The following is a 15,236-nucleotide window of genomic DNA, read 5'->3' as shown; positions in this document are numbered from 1 at the left end:
TAACTTGCCATACAACAGAGGCCATACTTGCTATACTCTTTGGTGGCCTCATGTTAGTAACATGTGAACAATACATTGATGATACTTCATGCACACGTGCCTAGCAACTACACACAGAGACTTGTCCTTGACACTGCCCATCCGGGTCACATGGTCCTCCACACAAAGAAAGCAAAACTTGTAGCTACATACACACATGTAAAGCAAAGCCTACGGCAGCCATATGAACAAACAATTGCTGCCCAGTGAACCAGCACTGCACCATTAAGGCACTTGAACCTTGTGCAGGCCAATCCTCCTGTGGCAGGGCTAGTAACCAGCAGCAGGACTGTCTATTATAAGTCTCACGGAACCCAAAATTCCACAACGACCCCAAGTCCCCAACACTGCTAAGGGAGACAAGTTTGCTTCCCTACTAAACTATAAAAACACCAGGTACTCATTGATGTTACAGCTGGATGGACTGCTTCCCCAGATGACACTAGGCCGCTAGGTCCCCAATATACACAGCTGTGGATAGATTGGACCAATGTGAGTAAAGTCTCTTGCTCAAGGAAACGTCTCTTGCTCAAGGAAACAACACCAAATTGGCATAACTGGGTAATGGCAGGTATCAAACCTGGAATCTTTCGATTACCAGGCCAATTCTCTAGCCACTTGGCTATGCTGCCTCACAACCATGCACGCACGCACACACGCACACGCACAACCACTACAGTTATACAAACAAAAAATGCTATACCAACCCAAGTCTTTATACTCCATTACTACAAGCAGTGATCACTCACTTGTATTTCTTAGCCACTTGGTACAAGCTCAATGTTCCACCTAACCATGCCTCTTGAGTGCTGGCAGACAGGAAACGTAGCACATCATCCACCACTCCCATCCACTTGTCCGGGAAATCCAACTTGACAACATGTTCTAGTAGCACACACAACTGGGACCTGATGAATATCAACAGAGTGATTAGGATACAGTGTAACCAAGATATAAACATGGGCACTTTTAAACACAGAAAATGTTGAGGAATACCATATTGCTGTTTTCAGGTACAAAATGTTTGAAAGTCATAACAATTTTGTGAATATATAATACATGTATGATCATTGGCTGTTTCTGTCATTTCTTGAATAAAATATGGTGCTTTTGCAAAAGTCCGCCCTCAAAAATTTCTGGCTTGTATGACATACACAGAAGTGTCTATCAATGTTGATTATAGTCCTGAATTCTGACAACACTGAACAGTGATAAATTAATTGTTGGATAGTAATATCAATATTTTATTTACTGGCTCCTATTTCTGTCAGGAAATCCAGGAAGCAACAAACACCACAACACACAATTGCAACACACACACACACACACAACTGTAGGACACCAGTCCTACCAAAGAAATATAATGGACCTAGCTACAATGGATCAGATCACACAACACTAGCTACTGTACCTGGTATAACCCGTAATGGCTGGTCAAACATCATTTCTTGACTACCAATTTATTATCTCTTACCAAGCACCATATGCAAAGAAATTTTGACGTAAGAGAGAAAATTTGACGAATTCAGACTTCAGCAGATTTGACGAATAAAATGTTGACAAAAATTTGTAGGCAAAACCTGTACTTTTAAGGGTGCTCATAAACATTTGATGAATTAAACTGATTTGCCAAGTTCGTCAAATTTCCTTGTGTACGACGGTATAATACCAACACATAGGAGGGGCAAATTGACTACAAAAAGAGTTTGGCTAAAAATAACAGCAATTTTGTTATGGAAATACCACTTAACACTAAATTATGCTATGTTACAATAATTTATAAAATGTATATGCACACATTCTGACCAGGAATATCTGAGTGGTGACCCTGAAGTGAAGACATTTCAAGTGTTTTAAAGTACAAACACATAATATTATATTATTTTATAGTAATTGTGTTGATCCAAAGTTATGAACGCTGGCCATTTTGGCATTATAGACAAACGTGGGTACAACCCTGATGGAGTGATGCATTTCATTGGACAAGCAATTGCTAGAATTTTTATTATTTCATAAACTGCAAATGATAGCACAAATACCGTTACCATCACGAAATTTCTGGTTGGTACAATAACCACACACGTACATAATACGGTGATCAGGTGAAGACGAATTATTTCAGTAAGTGCCTTCCTTACAATTATATGTGGTATATGGAAAATCAAGGAGAAACACTACACAGTGTATTTATCATTTGATATTGTGGGAAAATAAACAAAACTGCTCCTATAAATGGGTCGGCATGGGTAACAACTAGCGACCAATCTGCTACGCAAATAATATTGTACACAACACACATTGTGAGAACTGGAGGGCTCAGTATAACCCTCAGGTTGATAATTACAATATACAACTATCACAAGACAATGTAAAAGTGGGCAGATATTCAGCAATGTAATGTCCCCCCTGCCCCACACACAAAGGTCATGGATGGCTCTACTATATACGCTGATGTCTCCTCCACTCACCTCACTAAAGGCTGCACACGTACAATAGCTTCCACGAGGTTGGCACGCAACACGGACTTGGTCTGGTCCGGAATACAATAATACGGCTCCTCCCCCTCCACGGTCTCACGTTGTTTCCAATAGCGGAACACCATGTTCTTGAGGTAGACTGAGGCGGCTTGCTGTACAGCTAGGGGCGTGTTCTCGCTCAGTATAACTTGTAAAAGATAATTTGTGAAGTCGTCCGCTTTGTGTACCTGTATGGAACCCTCTGTGGTAACCAAACTAGGGGGTGTGCGCATGCTCACCTGTTCGAGCTGTGCTTCAGCCTGAGCGCGCAGTTCAGGGTGTAGAGTATTACTGAGTGCTTGTGTCAACTGTGTTAGGTCCATCTCGCCCCTTCCTTCAGCTACTTATCGCGCCTGTCCCACTCCACACGTGTCCGGACACGTGACTACGAGCCCACCATTATTTTAATGCGCGCTTATCTTAATAACAGGCTTTTATATTAAAATCCAATAAATTTTGCAATATTTCACAAAGAGTGTTTTTATCATCTTGTTGGTTTGTTTTGTCTGCAAACACACACAAGGGTAAAACAATAAACAACAACAGTATCTGTGGTTACCTTTGACTACACAATAGTACTAAGTTTTGGATGGCAGTTAAATTAGACTGGTCGTTTTGTCCAGTTATCAAATTGTCATGGATGACTACATGCACCTTATCATCTTGGCTGGCTGTAAGAGGGGGGACAGTTTAACACACACCATACACCAATAACACCATTATAGAGCAGGTCAGAGCAAACAAAGGTCTCAGCCGCTTTTGGAAAATAGAAATTCTAACAGCTTGGCTGTTATTTCAAGCACTACATTAGTACTTACAAATAGTATACAACTCTACCTGTCTGGTTTACATACTAAATTTGGTACAATTTTCCACTACCTAAACACACATGCGTGCAACACTCGTATTATAGTAAATTCATTAAAAGCCAATAAATTCATCAATTTAAAAGGCTATGAACAGTTACACAATTTGTACACCTAGTGAAATGACGTTACATTATGACAACTAGCTAATTGAACCAGACCAGTAATATGGACACCAGTCTACATCAGGTAGTAATTCAATATTGTCTTAATAACTTTGAAACAATTAACTATGTATGGTATGTACATGTGTGTTTAGTGTATGTTCGTGTGTGTGTACATACACTGTACATGTATGTACATGTTTGATTGTTGTATTTATAGAATGAAAAAAAAACAATGCCTTTGGCTACCGTGTTAGACGGTCATGCCTACTCAGTGAACCAGCACTGGGATACTTGTCAGGTACTAAGTAGGGCTGAACGATACTACCGTTTTAGCGATATATCGCGATATTTTGAAAGTATCGATATCGCGATATTTTGTTATTAACTATCGTGATACCATGTCTGTACATTACTGTCATTAAAAAGTGTTATGCTGTACCAGGCCCAAGAATCCTTGTAAGTCATAACCTGGTTACCCCTGCAGAGAGGTGTGAACATCCTTGTAAGTCATAACCTGGTTACCCCTGCAGAGAGGTGTGAACACCATAACATAACTTCAAAGCACGTGTTACATTAACTGTTACTGTAAACAAGGTTGACAGTGGCTAGTTTGATGCTACTTTTGAAGACTTCCTGCAGGAATACTGAGGAATACACATGTAGCACCAGCTATGATTGACATATTTGTAAGTATCGTGAAGTATTCAGTATCGTGAAGTATTCAGTATCGTGAAGTATTCAGTATCGATCGTGATACTAAAATGGCAGTATCGCTCAGCCCTAGTACTAAGACAAATCCTTCTGGGGCACCCACTGTGTGAGACAACACACACACACACACACACACACACACACACACACACACACACACACACACACACACACACACACACACACACACACCTACGTACCACTATATACTCCATGATTTTCCCTAATATAGTCGGCAGGTACTACTGGTAATACAGGGAAGTCATCTCTCTGTACAGCCTCCACTACTGACGGCTAGCACACATCACATCACTAATAACACCAGTTAACAATGTATGGCTGGAAAGAATTGAGGAACTATTGAAGCTAAAAATTGAAACCAAAGAAAATACAATTCGGTTTATCGTCTATTAATTGTAAAAATAAAAGAGCATTCCTGTCCCTCAAAACATATTTCCAGTTACACAGTAACACTCACTGCAGTCATACTATAGTTCTTAAAACACCATGTTTTCTTCTGGTTACCAGCCAGTCCACTGAATAGTGCACACACACCATAACCTACTGCACATATACTCTCTGTAGAAAAGAAAAGGAGTAGATAAAATGTAACCTTATAAAGTACATGCAGACCAGTAGGCTCCAATTAGTTATTTTAGAAGGAATAGTGTTTTAAAGTGCAAATTTTGCTAACAGGTGCTCCAATAACTCCTCCTTGAACATTTTGCACTACACATCAATTATAACAGCAAAAGTGTTTGTGCTTCTAAGGCTGTATGTATTATGTGTACAGTATATACCAGGGAAGAGTGACTATGCCAACTGTACATGTATACAGTAGGTGTGTGCATTAAAGTACATTCACTAAAAATTACTAGCCTAATCAAATTGTGCAATTATACTAGCGACTGGGAAACACATTTGTAAATAATAACTGCAACACAGTAACTCTACACTATATATTATACTGTAGGTTGTTGAAGAATTAACATACTTATACAGAAGGACAGACACACATATAAAAGTTAGCTTACTTTTCTCACTCACAAAATGCTCTAATATATTCGTCATACTATCGTTATTCCACAAGTCAAAAACTGCTCCCGGGCAATTAGGTATCATCAACGCCACAAACTGAGTTGCTAAGCAACACAATAACAACAACACCATGTAAACACACACCACACATATGTACCATCAACATTTTCCAGTTTCTCAGGTACTGCTACCATTTGTTGTTTAAAGTCCTTTATCCATCGCTGACTGTTCTCATCTCCTCCTACATAAATGGGGTGCCCTCCCTTCAAACAGGAAGCCATATAATTGATAATGCAATCTTTAAAGCTATTTACCTGTGGTGTGGCCAGAAACACATTGAATGGAGTCATAGCCACTGTGTAGGCGTGAACGAATGATTGCAGGGACACGCCTACATGTAATACAACACGTGTACGGTACGCGCTATTAACGACTGTATCTATTATGCTAACCTTTATGATGTGCGCTCAACACAATCAGACAAGTTGGCTTATTACTAGTCGCCATAACTTTATACTATTCTATATAAAGCACATCCAGTGTGCTCTAATAAGAATTCGATAAAAAGGGAATTCTTTTTGAGTGTGGGTTTAAACGGTGTGAAGCAAACGGTTGACTGTTATCGTTTTTTCGATGTCACTTTAAATCAGAAACATTGTGTCTCTGTGTGTAATTAAGCGAGATAGTTATATTGGGTGTTGCATGGGCGTGGCTAACTTGTAATATGGATCTAGAAGAAGTGTTAAAGATCTGTAGACAATGTTTCCCGCCCATCAAGAGGACACAGAGTAACATGAATTGTAAGAAACTATGTGTATGTGTGACGAGGCATGATTATGTACTTGTAATGTGTTGGCATACTGAATAATAAGATATGATATTCATAATGTATATAGTCCCCATTCTCTTGGTGGGATGACACCTGTGCTCAACTCTAATGTATAGACGTGTTAATGAAGAGGTGTGGTCATAAAAATGCACCACACGTGCAGATTACCAGTAATTTTTGTAGGACAAAAGAAATAATATAGAACTTATCAACCAAGCAACGACAAGATGGATAGTTTGTGGACTAAAACCATTAATAAACTCAGACATGGTAAAATTAAAGAGAGGTAATTTTTTGTATTCATAAACCAGCTGTATAGGAAAAGTCACTCCGTTATTCTTTTTCAGCAAACCCAGAGTATAGATAAAGTATGACCAAGAGTTACTCTTGGTATGACTACAAGGTTTGTATTTCAAGTATATACTGATAGTATTACAGTGCCCAAAAACACTTCAAAAACGTTTGCCCTGTATTGATTTTCCTGATTTTTTTGTCCTACACAAATCTGGTTTGCATTATGCAAAAATAATGCAATCTAGTGCCACACCTTCTTGTTAAACCTGTCTAGATGGTGCAAGTCACAGCTGTATAATTAAGGAGTTGTAGTTTGTGGGGTCAATGTTACATAAATCAGAATATATGTACAAGTTGTTGAGCATTGTGAATAGCCAATTGAACAAACTAGTACCAGAGAAATATATTCTGATCACATCAGTTGGTTGTACATGTGTTGATAGTTCAGGAATAATTGTGTGTGTTGTGTGTGTGTGTGTGTGTGTGTGTGTGTGCGTGCGTGCGTGCGTGCGTGCGTGCGTGCGTGCGTGCGTGCGTGCGTGCGTGCGTGCGTGCGTGTGTGTGGGTGTGTGGATGTCACTATCTAGATGTCACTATCTAGATATCTGTGTAGAGTAGTAACACACCACTTAACTTGTTGGTAGTGTGGCACGTTTGTCCTGCTAACATCATTGCTAACATCATTGCTAACATCATTGCTAACATCATTGCTAACATCATTGCTAACATCATTCACATACACATCATGATTAATTGAGGGATTGTAGGAGAACATGCTGTATATGCAAGCATTGGCCAGTAAAAGTCGTGACCAATACAATTATAACTGGTCTTTTTTTTCCTTTCTGCAACTTTTCAAACATACCTAATATAACATCTTTAATGAACAAGCTGTAGGACCAGGCGTCCTACAGACTTTCAGCATTTGGATGCTGTAAAGTCCTAATAAATAAACTAATGTCCATTTGGTTTCACATGGGTTACTTGAGATAATAAGTCACTTACTCTCTGGTTCCTATGGAATTGACAATCAGAAAACATCCTAACTGTCTGACATAAGCGTTCGAGTGTATATCGGATGGCTACAGGATCGAGGCTGCCCGGATCTCCTTTCTGCATTTTTTTCAAAAACACACTTTTGAAAGAAATAACAGACCACACCAAGAGCTAATAGCCCCGATTGAATTGTTTTATTGTGGAGCCAGCCCTATATGGAGCACGGATATTATTCATCGTAGCAGTTAGTTAGAGACTAGCAATAATAGTAATTGTTATTTAATTAGCAGGGCCCTGGAGCACAAGTGCTAATGTAGAATTGTACATGAATATAATAAGTGTGTAGATAGATAGAATTACAGTACATTACACAAAGAATCGCTTAAATACAATATTACAGTGATCAGAAGCAAAATATTGTATAAAAATGTTTGATTCCAATGCGCCCTATACATGTGCAGAAGTGTCCACTACATGTAACTATTGGTCTCCAGATGTGGCTACATACATTTTACCTCAAAAAGTATAGCCTCTATATCGTAGTAAAAAAAAATTAGTTTAAAATTTTGATTCAGTGCCCTATACAGAAATGTCCATTTGCAATTGGAATTCTTTGACAAACAATCAAATATTTCCACCTTTTGTACAAGTGGAAGCTGTGGACATGTGTGAAACACTCTGTAACCATCTTTGTCATTCATTGTCAGTCGTAATGTGACAATAGGTAAACAGTAAGGTTTCCTTGTTGAGAACAGTCATCTGTGGTGATAGTTCTCAGCAAGAATGTCTACTGTTCATAACGGACACTTTTTCACTGAGGTTGTCTATTTTCAAAAGTAAATGGCCTTCTGTGTTTAAACGTGTAGTGCTGTTTATTTTAGAGAATTTTTTCCACTACTGTAATAAGCAGAAGCACAACTTGTTGAAGGCTAAGAGCTTTGTTTAATGGCACACTGAGGCTTAGCAACATATTGTGTTGGAGTGCTAACGTTCAGATGTAGTGATTGTAATGTGCCTCAGGGGATGTATTAATTGTGTTCATGACATATAAGTCACTTCGGTTGTTGGAGTTCAGTCAGGTAAGACTTATTAAATCATACCCAATTTGTTTCCAAAGCTCCCAACATCCGTAAATACTTATCTCCTTCGATTTGAGAAAACTAGTGGGCTATATGTTATCTACGTAAGATGTTGTGTGGGTCTAATGTCTTATGAGAGCATGGCATGGTATTAAAGTGATTTTGGTGAGGTGAATATCCTTATTAGTGAGGTGTCCTGATTTCAGGGGCCTAAATGTGTGTACACTAATACAACCACTGACAAGTGTTCTGATTATCAAGGTGGTCTTGTGTTCTGAAAATGTTTACAGTTGTGTAGTAGCCACTGAATCACACTAAGTGTTGACTAACTTTTCAAGTTTATGATTTCTTATGATCAAATTGTTATAGTGTGAAATGATCATTATCCCCTTCAGTGTACTACACACTGACTGGATACTGTGTATTGGTAGCTGGTGGAATTATTGATCTTGAGGATTTTGCTTGTAAATGATTTACTGGCATTATAATACTACAGGACAATGTTACACTACGTAGCAGGAGTTTCTCAATTAAACTGCATATCTCAAAATTGTTCTTATTTAGGACAGAAACATTTAGTAGGGACAAATTTGAACCTAGTACAATTTCACAGAGGACCAACTCTATATTGTAACAGTAAAATTTATACTCCAAACCAGCTTGTCCTAAAGTTAATAAAGAGATGTCTGTTTACAATATATTATCTGTCCTCCCAAGTTAAGCCTCATTAATTCTCACTCATCAACTTCACATTTTTGATTTTATTACCCATTCAAAGAATTTTAGAATGTCTAATAATTTACTGTCCGTAAATACAATTTTATCTCCTACAGACACTTACATATACAACCTGTGATACAATCAAGTCTAACCACTTTATATTTTAACCACACAACTACATATTATGCTGTTCTATATATAAATGACAAGACACTGTGTTCCTATAAGCATTACCTGCCTGCGTGTATACCTTCTATTTTGAAAGTTATAACTCCCTGATGTAAAGGCTTTATCTTGTTGACCCCTTGTGGAATGGTACTGTACATTATTGCATGTACCACTAACTTCATTATATGTGTCATATGTATTATGTACACAGCATGCACTACACTGGCATACCTTTTATTTCTCTGTCTCATTTCCATAGTGACATTTGCAGATGAGGCAGCCATGTTGACCATCGGCACATTCAAGCAGTGGTACTTGAAGCAACCTTCCACTACTGCTGACAGTGCAGCTACAGCTGCTACTGATGATGACTTGCTGTTCTTTGTGCGTAAGAGTGTGGACAAGGTGGGGTTATGTCTCATGTGATCTCAGTCAGGATCATGTGACCTCCTTTGGGGATTGTTCAAATCATGTGATCTCCACTATAGGGAGAATCTAAGGTTGATGTAGCTCGGAAAGATTCACCCACATTACCAAGGTAATTCTCGTTAAATTATATTACATTAACTGGTTTCAGCTAATTAATTGTATTAATTTGTTGATGGCAATATAACTATGACACATACCCATAGTAGTTGCAAATGTCAACTGTTAGTGAAATAATTTAATCTGGAGAGTAGATAGTGTACTTAACTAATAGTTTGTGTTAAGGATTTCTTGACCATATTGGTATAAGTGGTTAGAATCCTTGTTAATACACCAGGTGTGTTGTGTTATAGGTGTGTTTGTGTTTGTGTTGTGTTATAGGTGTGTTGTATTTGTGTTGTGTTGTGTTTGTGTGGGTGTACCAGCATCAACTATAGTGTATATGGAGTATTGTGGTTTCCCAAGTTCTTGGTGGCGCACATTGCTTAACAGGGGTGCCTGTCTACACTCACAGGAGCCTAAACATGCCCACACATACAATTTGACAGCAACAGAACATTAGTTAGTGGCAGTATTAGCATGTAGCACTTACAAGAACTTGGAAAACTGCTTGTATCCATACAGTTGTCATTTATAGTGTGTGGGCGTCATGTGTGTGTCCATTTGTGTGTAGTGAGTCCTTGTACCATGTATAGTCACACCACTACATATTATCCACAAGTTATCCACAAGTGGTGCTATTCACTAATCACTTGTCTGGTTGATATACCTATAATGAGATAAACGATGTGACCAAGAACACAAGTTTGGGCAGCTGCAAGATTCTTTTTTTGACTGATTCCATATTTGGCATATCTCTATGTCTAATTACTTACAGTGAATCAGCCTACACTATACCATCTATATAATACGATTATTTGCACTGTGTTATTGTTTTGTGTTGTTTTATTTGGTCAGTTACCTTATTATTATTATTATCAAATTGTTTAAAGGGATACACAAAAGGCATGTACCTTCACCAGTTAGTATGCCTTTGCCAGTTTCAGTACTGTATGTACTACCAGGTATCTATAGAGTAACTCTCTTGAGTATAAAGGTATTCACCAGGCTTACTGGGATATGACAATACCTTCAAAACATGCTGTAACTTTACTAGTGTAGGAAATGGCATACTTGTTGATGTTTACTGACAGCGAAGTTGTCATAAACAACTGTGAATAAGAGTTTGTTATCCCTCCAAAATGACTACTTGGTGAATGGTCATATCTTCAGGTCTATGTGCTGGTGAGACAAGTAGACACCAGTGGGAGCAGCCATGATATTGTTGTGGTGCACAATCTCACATTATATGGCTCTGTCCCTTCAATGATGTGTTTACTGTTTAGTACAATACATTCATAGCTTGGGGTTGTAAATGAAGTTTTTCTTGTAAATGATTTTTACCCGTAACATTTTATTAATTTATTTTTAGAATTACATAGGACAAGAGGGTCTTTTTGTGCATCTTAAATACTTAACGTCACATGCATTAAATATTGTCATGACCAGCAATACGGAGCCATAAGGAGACCTGTTTTCAGCCTTGTGTGTGTAGAAGACCCCTTTTCACAAATCCAGTCACATATAATTAATGGCTCTAATGTTATCTGTTGTTGTAGCGTGGATGATGACAAGTTTTCTTGGCCAGAGAGTTTCTTCCTAAATGTAGTCCTTCACGAGGTGAATACGTGTCATTCATTGTTGTTATTATTTATTAGTTACTTTTAGTTTGAGTATCGGGTTACCGTGGCTTCATGTACAGTGCACCACACAATCAACGTAATACACAAAAAGTCACTGGTATGTGTTTGTGTGTGTAGTGTGTGTGTGTGTGTGTATGTAGTGTGAGTGTGTGTGTGTGTGTGTGTGTGTGTGTGTGTGTGTGTGTGTGTGTGTGTGTGTGTGTGTGTGTGTGTGTGTGTGTGTGTGTAGTGTGAGTGTGTGTGTGCGTGTGTGTAGTAGTAGTAGTAGTAGTGTGTGTGCGTGTGTGTGTGTGGTATAGTGTAGTGTAGTTTCTATGTCAGTGTAGGTATGTGTGTATATTACATCATGGAGATATAAACTTGCATAGGCACAAATCAAACGATAATCTCCATCTAATGGAGACATAAGTTTACAGGGTTTTCAGAACTTCTTGTAATGTCATGTGACATGCATAGTATGTGTGTTTGCTGTATTTGGTTATTCTCGAAGTAAAATAACCTATGCTGCCATCCCTGTTTATCATGTATGCAACAGTCTGGGGCATAATATGGGTATCCACCACCATTGTGGTACCAGCTATATCGCTTTAAAAAATGCACATGCATACGTTGCATTCACACTATACATTTCGCATGAAATTGTAAGAAGTGCCAAAAACCCTTTACCATGTAAACTGTTATGTGCTGCATATAAAGCACCTAAAATTGCTCATATGCCTGTAGCTAAGCTTCATGTGGTGGTGTTGTAAAAGGTGTTTAGTGAATGACCTACTGTATGCCTTGAGGAAAGATCACTCCTTCTTCTAGTCATTTTTAGCCGCCACACATTCCCTCCTATTACAAGTGTCCCTCCATTCAACCTTACATGTGTCAAGCAGTACTACAGTTTCCAGTTTAAAGAGGTCAATGTATACACAGCTTGCCCAATAGCTATCATTTATCAACACATTGCAGTTTCAATCACAGCCACAACTATGTACTCCCCACTGCAACTAGGCATGCCATAACAGGCTATTATAAAGGTCACCAATGTGGCCACATCTTATGAATCCTTAATAGTTAATATAATCTTCATCCTCTACAGAAAGTGTTCCCTTCCCCTACCAAGCAAAGGTGAGCAGCTCACCCTGTAACTATCACTATTACAGCACATACATTACAGAATGGATCGCAAGAGCAAAGAGAGTGAAACAATATACCCCGATATCTTCTTTAGTATCGATGATTTTGAGCAGGTAATATAATCACGTTGTATTCAAGGTATTGACATACTGTCCACAGAGTTTCAAGGATGTATTAGTAAAACAAGATGGTGAGAAAATAGCTGTAGAATTGACAGCGATTAATCAGGCAAGCTGCTTGTGTCAGCATTTTCTGGGAGTGCCTAGCAGTGTAATTACCATTTAATAGCTGATCAATACCTTATGTCTTGTGTTAGACACTACTGGCTGTGGTCTTGTTACATTCATGCATGCTTATACTCACCATTCTCTGAGGTCTTTACTGCATTGCTGTATGATGAAGCCATGATCTCTCCTTGTAGGCAATTGGTCTTTGTAAGCTAGTGTTTTCTGGCATGGTTGACTATTCTGCAGTCTATCAAGCATTCTACAACAGAGAGAAGGTATAGTATTGCATCACAATGGTGTCTACCATGTATCATGTTGTGTAGGCACAGACCACTACTTCGCTGGCTTCAAAGATTGCTAGTTTTACCCCATTCAAGAATCGTTCACAAACGTTTGTTGTAGAGCAGCCAGCCCAGTACATCAGACTGAGAGGTCCTCGTAAGACTGGATTTGCTGAATTGGCGGTTAGCAAGCATATGATACCAAAAGAATCAACTCCAAATCGCAGAGCTAGTAAAAACCTTGACAATGTAATTTCAGTAGTATCATACACACGTCGTGATAGTCCACCAAGTATTGTCCAGCCTGAACAACCAGCAACAGAACAACCTGGTAACCATTGCTTGTATTGATACTGTAATTAGCTATGCTCAATATAGACTCATCCACGAACACAGATCAGGTACCTAAAGACACTTCAGATAGCACACAGTAAGGCATGCTGTGGTATCATTAATATATTAGTGATGATGAATTGTTATACAGGAAACTGTTGCCTGGCGACCAGGTATTAAATGGGTCACTAACCTATGTCATGTTGAACTGGCAGACTATATTAGATGGTGTGTTACCATCGTATTGTATGTTTAGTGTATCTGTGTGTCCCATATAGCCATCCTGTATGGAGATGACAAGGGGAAATTATCTTAAAATTCACTAGTAACTGTGTATTTATGTATTTCTGTCAAATAAACTGAACATGTGTACGTATGTGTGGGTGAATATTTAAACAGCAGGAAATCCATTGTGGTTAAATAAATTTTAGCGCAGACTTATCCGTACTTGTATGGTATTCGAAGATAAAATTGCATTTTATGGCTTCGCCTAATTACCCTTTTAAGTTCACCGCCCGTCTCGTTTGGCTGGCAGTTGCCACAGCTGGTATTTAATGTGACGTTACTTGTAATTGAAGGTTTCTTTACAACATTACAACTGAGTTATAGTTTGTTACGAGTTGGAGTGATTAATACGACAAGGGAGTGAAAGACTATTTGAAGCAACCCGCGCTGTTTTATCAGATTTATTCGCTTAGATGATGATTAATATTGGATACGTGACCGCCCTGTTACTCGTGTTGGCTACCTGGCCTGGTGTAGCGGAGCAGTGTGAAGAAGGACAAACTCAAAAGAACAATGTCTGTGTAAACTGTTCAACGTGTGACACTGGATACCGAGTAGCTGAGCAGTGTACTAATACGACGGACACAAAATGTGCCAGAATTTGTAAAGAATACGAAATAAAAAATGCCAACTACGGATGTGATATAAATTGTAGTTATTGTAAACGTGGAAGCTGTGACAACTCTCAACTAAGATGCGAGTGTAATCCAGGATATTTCGGGGACATTTGTGACCGTGTAGTCCCGACCACGACCTCCACAACTACTCCACCTGCAGAAACCCATCAGCCGGAGGATGATACTAGCAACAAGGTCGTCGTGATCATCTCAATAGTATGTTCAGTAATAGCTGCCGTAGTAGTGATATCAACTATTATAATATGTTACTTGACTTGTTCCCGGAGGAGCAGTCATCATCTAACTGAAAGTAGTGATGAAAGTTCAGGATCATTTCATAGCAGTAACTCTATTAATTCAAGAACAATGTTAACTGAACGATCAAGTCAGTCGCCACATAGACAAACAACTAGTAGCTTACCAAGGGACACAATTTTACCTCCTCCAAAAAGTTGGAACAAATTTACGATACAATGAGATCACCCCAACTGTGTCTGGGAGGAGGGGACATTGTCCACTTTTTATTGTGATTTTTTTTAAACATAGATTAATTTGTATTATGCTGTGTAAATGGCTGTAAAACTTGTCTGGATTATGTGTGTGTGTGTGTGTGTGTTATTTTGTGATGTATTTGTGTCCTCACACCTGAAAACAAACATTTTCAAGAAAAGAGATAGTTTTGACTATGACCTTCATTTAAGGCAAGAAGCCATGTACTTCACAGAGTGATGTTTTATTCTGCAAATAAAAAAAACTCACAGAAAATAGAGCAGCTAGATGGCTTTTGCTGTCACAGACACCAGTCTAGATGTTGTGATACATACACCAGGTATCTCTTAA

The 15,236-nt window shown here is 38.6% G+C and overlaps 3 protein-coding genes across 4 annotated transcripts in view; 1 reads left to right on the top strand and 2 right to left on the bottom strand.

The window, feature by feature from the left end:
* Nucleotides 1-2,949, bottom strand: part of LOC136262261 (importin-7-like) — a 36,788-nt gene extending 33,839 nt beyond the window's left edge. The window contains exons 1-3 of the mRNA XM_066056475.1: nucleotides 2,795-2,949; nucleotides 2,508-2,743; nucleotides 789-947 (exon numbers count right to left, since the gene is read on the bottom strand). Coding sequence (XP_065912547.1) covers nucleotides 789-947; nucleotides 2,508-2,743; nucleotides 2,795-2,878 — 479 coding nt within the window. The 5' untranslated portion in view covers nucleotides 2,879-2,949. The remainder of the gene's footprint in view (nucleotides 1-788; nucleotides 948-2,507; nucleotides 2,744-2,794) is intronic.
* Nucleotides 2,950-2,987: 38 nt separating this feature from the next.
* Nucleotides 2,988-5,862, bottom strand: LOC136262275 (glutamine amidotransferase-like class 1 domain-containing protein 1). The gene is made up of 8 exons (XM_066056496.1): nucleotides 5,730-5,862; nucleotides 5,592-5,668; nucleotides 5,435-5,540; nucleotides 5,274-5,381; nucleotides 4,718-4,818; nucleotides 4,440-4,533; nucleotides 3,115-3,226; nucleotides 2,988-3,061 (listed from the first exon to the last, which is right to left on the bottom strand). Exons 1-8 carry the CDS (start codon nucleotides 5,782-5,784, stop codon nucleotides 3,040-3,042), a joined length of 675 nt encoding a protein of 224 aa, XP_065912568.1. The 5' UTR covers nucleotides 5,785-5,862; the 3' UTR covers nucleotides 2,988-3,039.
* On the top strand, nucleotides 5,558-15,085 carry LOC136262269 (uncharacterized protein KIAA0930 homolog). 2 transcript variants are annotated; one of them, XM_066056489.1, is made up of 13 exons: nucleotides 5,558-5,693; nucleotides 9,623-9,768; nucleotides 9,852-9,901; nucleotides 11,448-11,508; nucleotides 11,557-11,628; nucleotides 12,616-12,644; nucleotides 12,694-12,766; nucleotides 12,813-12,881; nucleotides 13,075-13,155; nucleotides 13,204-13,492; nucleotides 13,540-13,591; nucleotides 13,646-13,722; nucleotides 13,773-15,085. In XM_066056489.1, the coding sequence occupies exons 1-13, from the start codon at nucleotides 5,651-5,653 to the stop codon at nucleotides 13,808-13,810; spliced, it is 1,080 nt and encodes a 359-aa protein (XP_065912561.1). In that variant the 5' UTR covers nucleotides 5,558-5,650; the 3' UTR covers nucleotides 13,811-15,085. The 2 variants fall into 2 exon arrangements, with proteins under 2 accessions (XP_065912561.1, XP_065912560.1); XM_066056488.1 differs by lacking the exon at nucleotides 5,558-5,693 and adding an exon at nucleotides 5,807-6,077.
* The last annotated feature ends 151 nt before the right edge of the window (nucleotides 15,086-15,236 follow it).

Source organism: Dysidea avara, chromosome 7, assembly GCF_963678975.1.
Source record: "Dysidea avara chromosome 7, odDysAvar1.4, whole genome shotgun sequence".
NCBI classification, from domain to species: Eukaryota; Metazoa; Porifera; class Demospongiae; order Dictyoceratida; family Dysideidae; genus Dysidea; species Dysidea avara.
The sequence above is the reverse complement of the archived record's forward strand: the minus strand, read 5'-3'. Positions and strand labels throughout refer to the sequence as shown.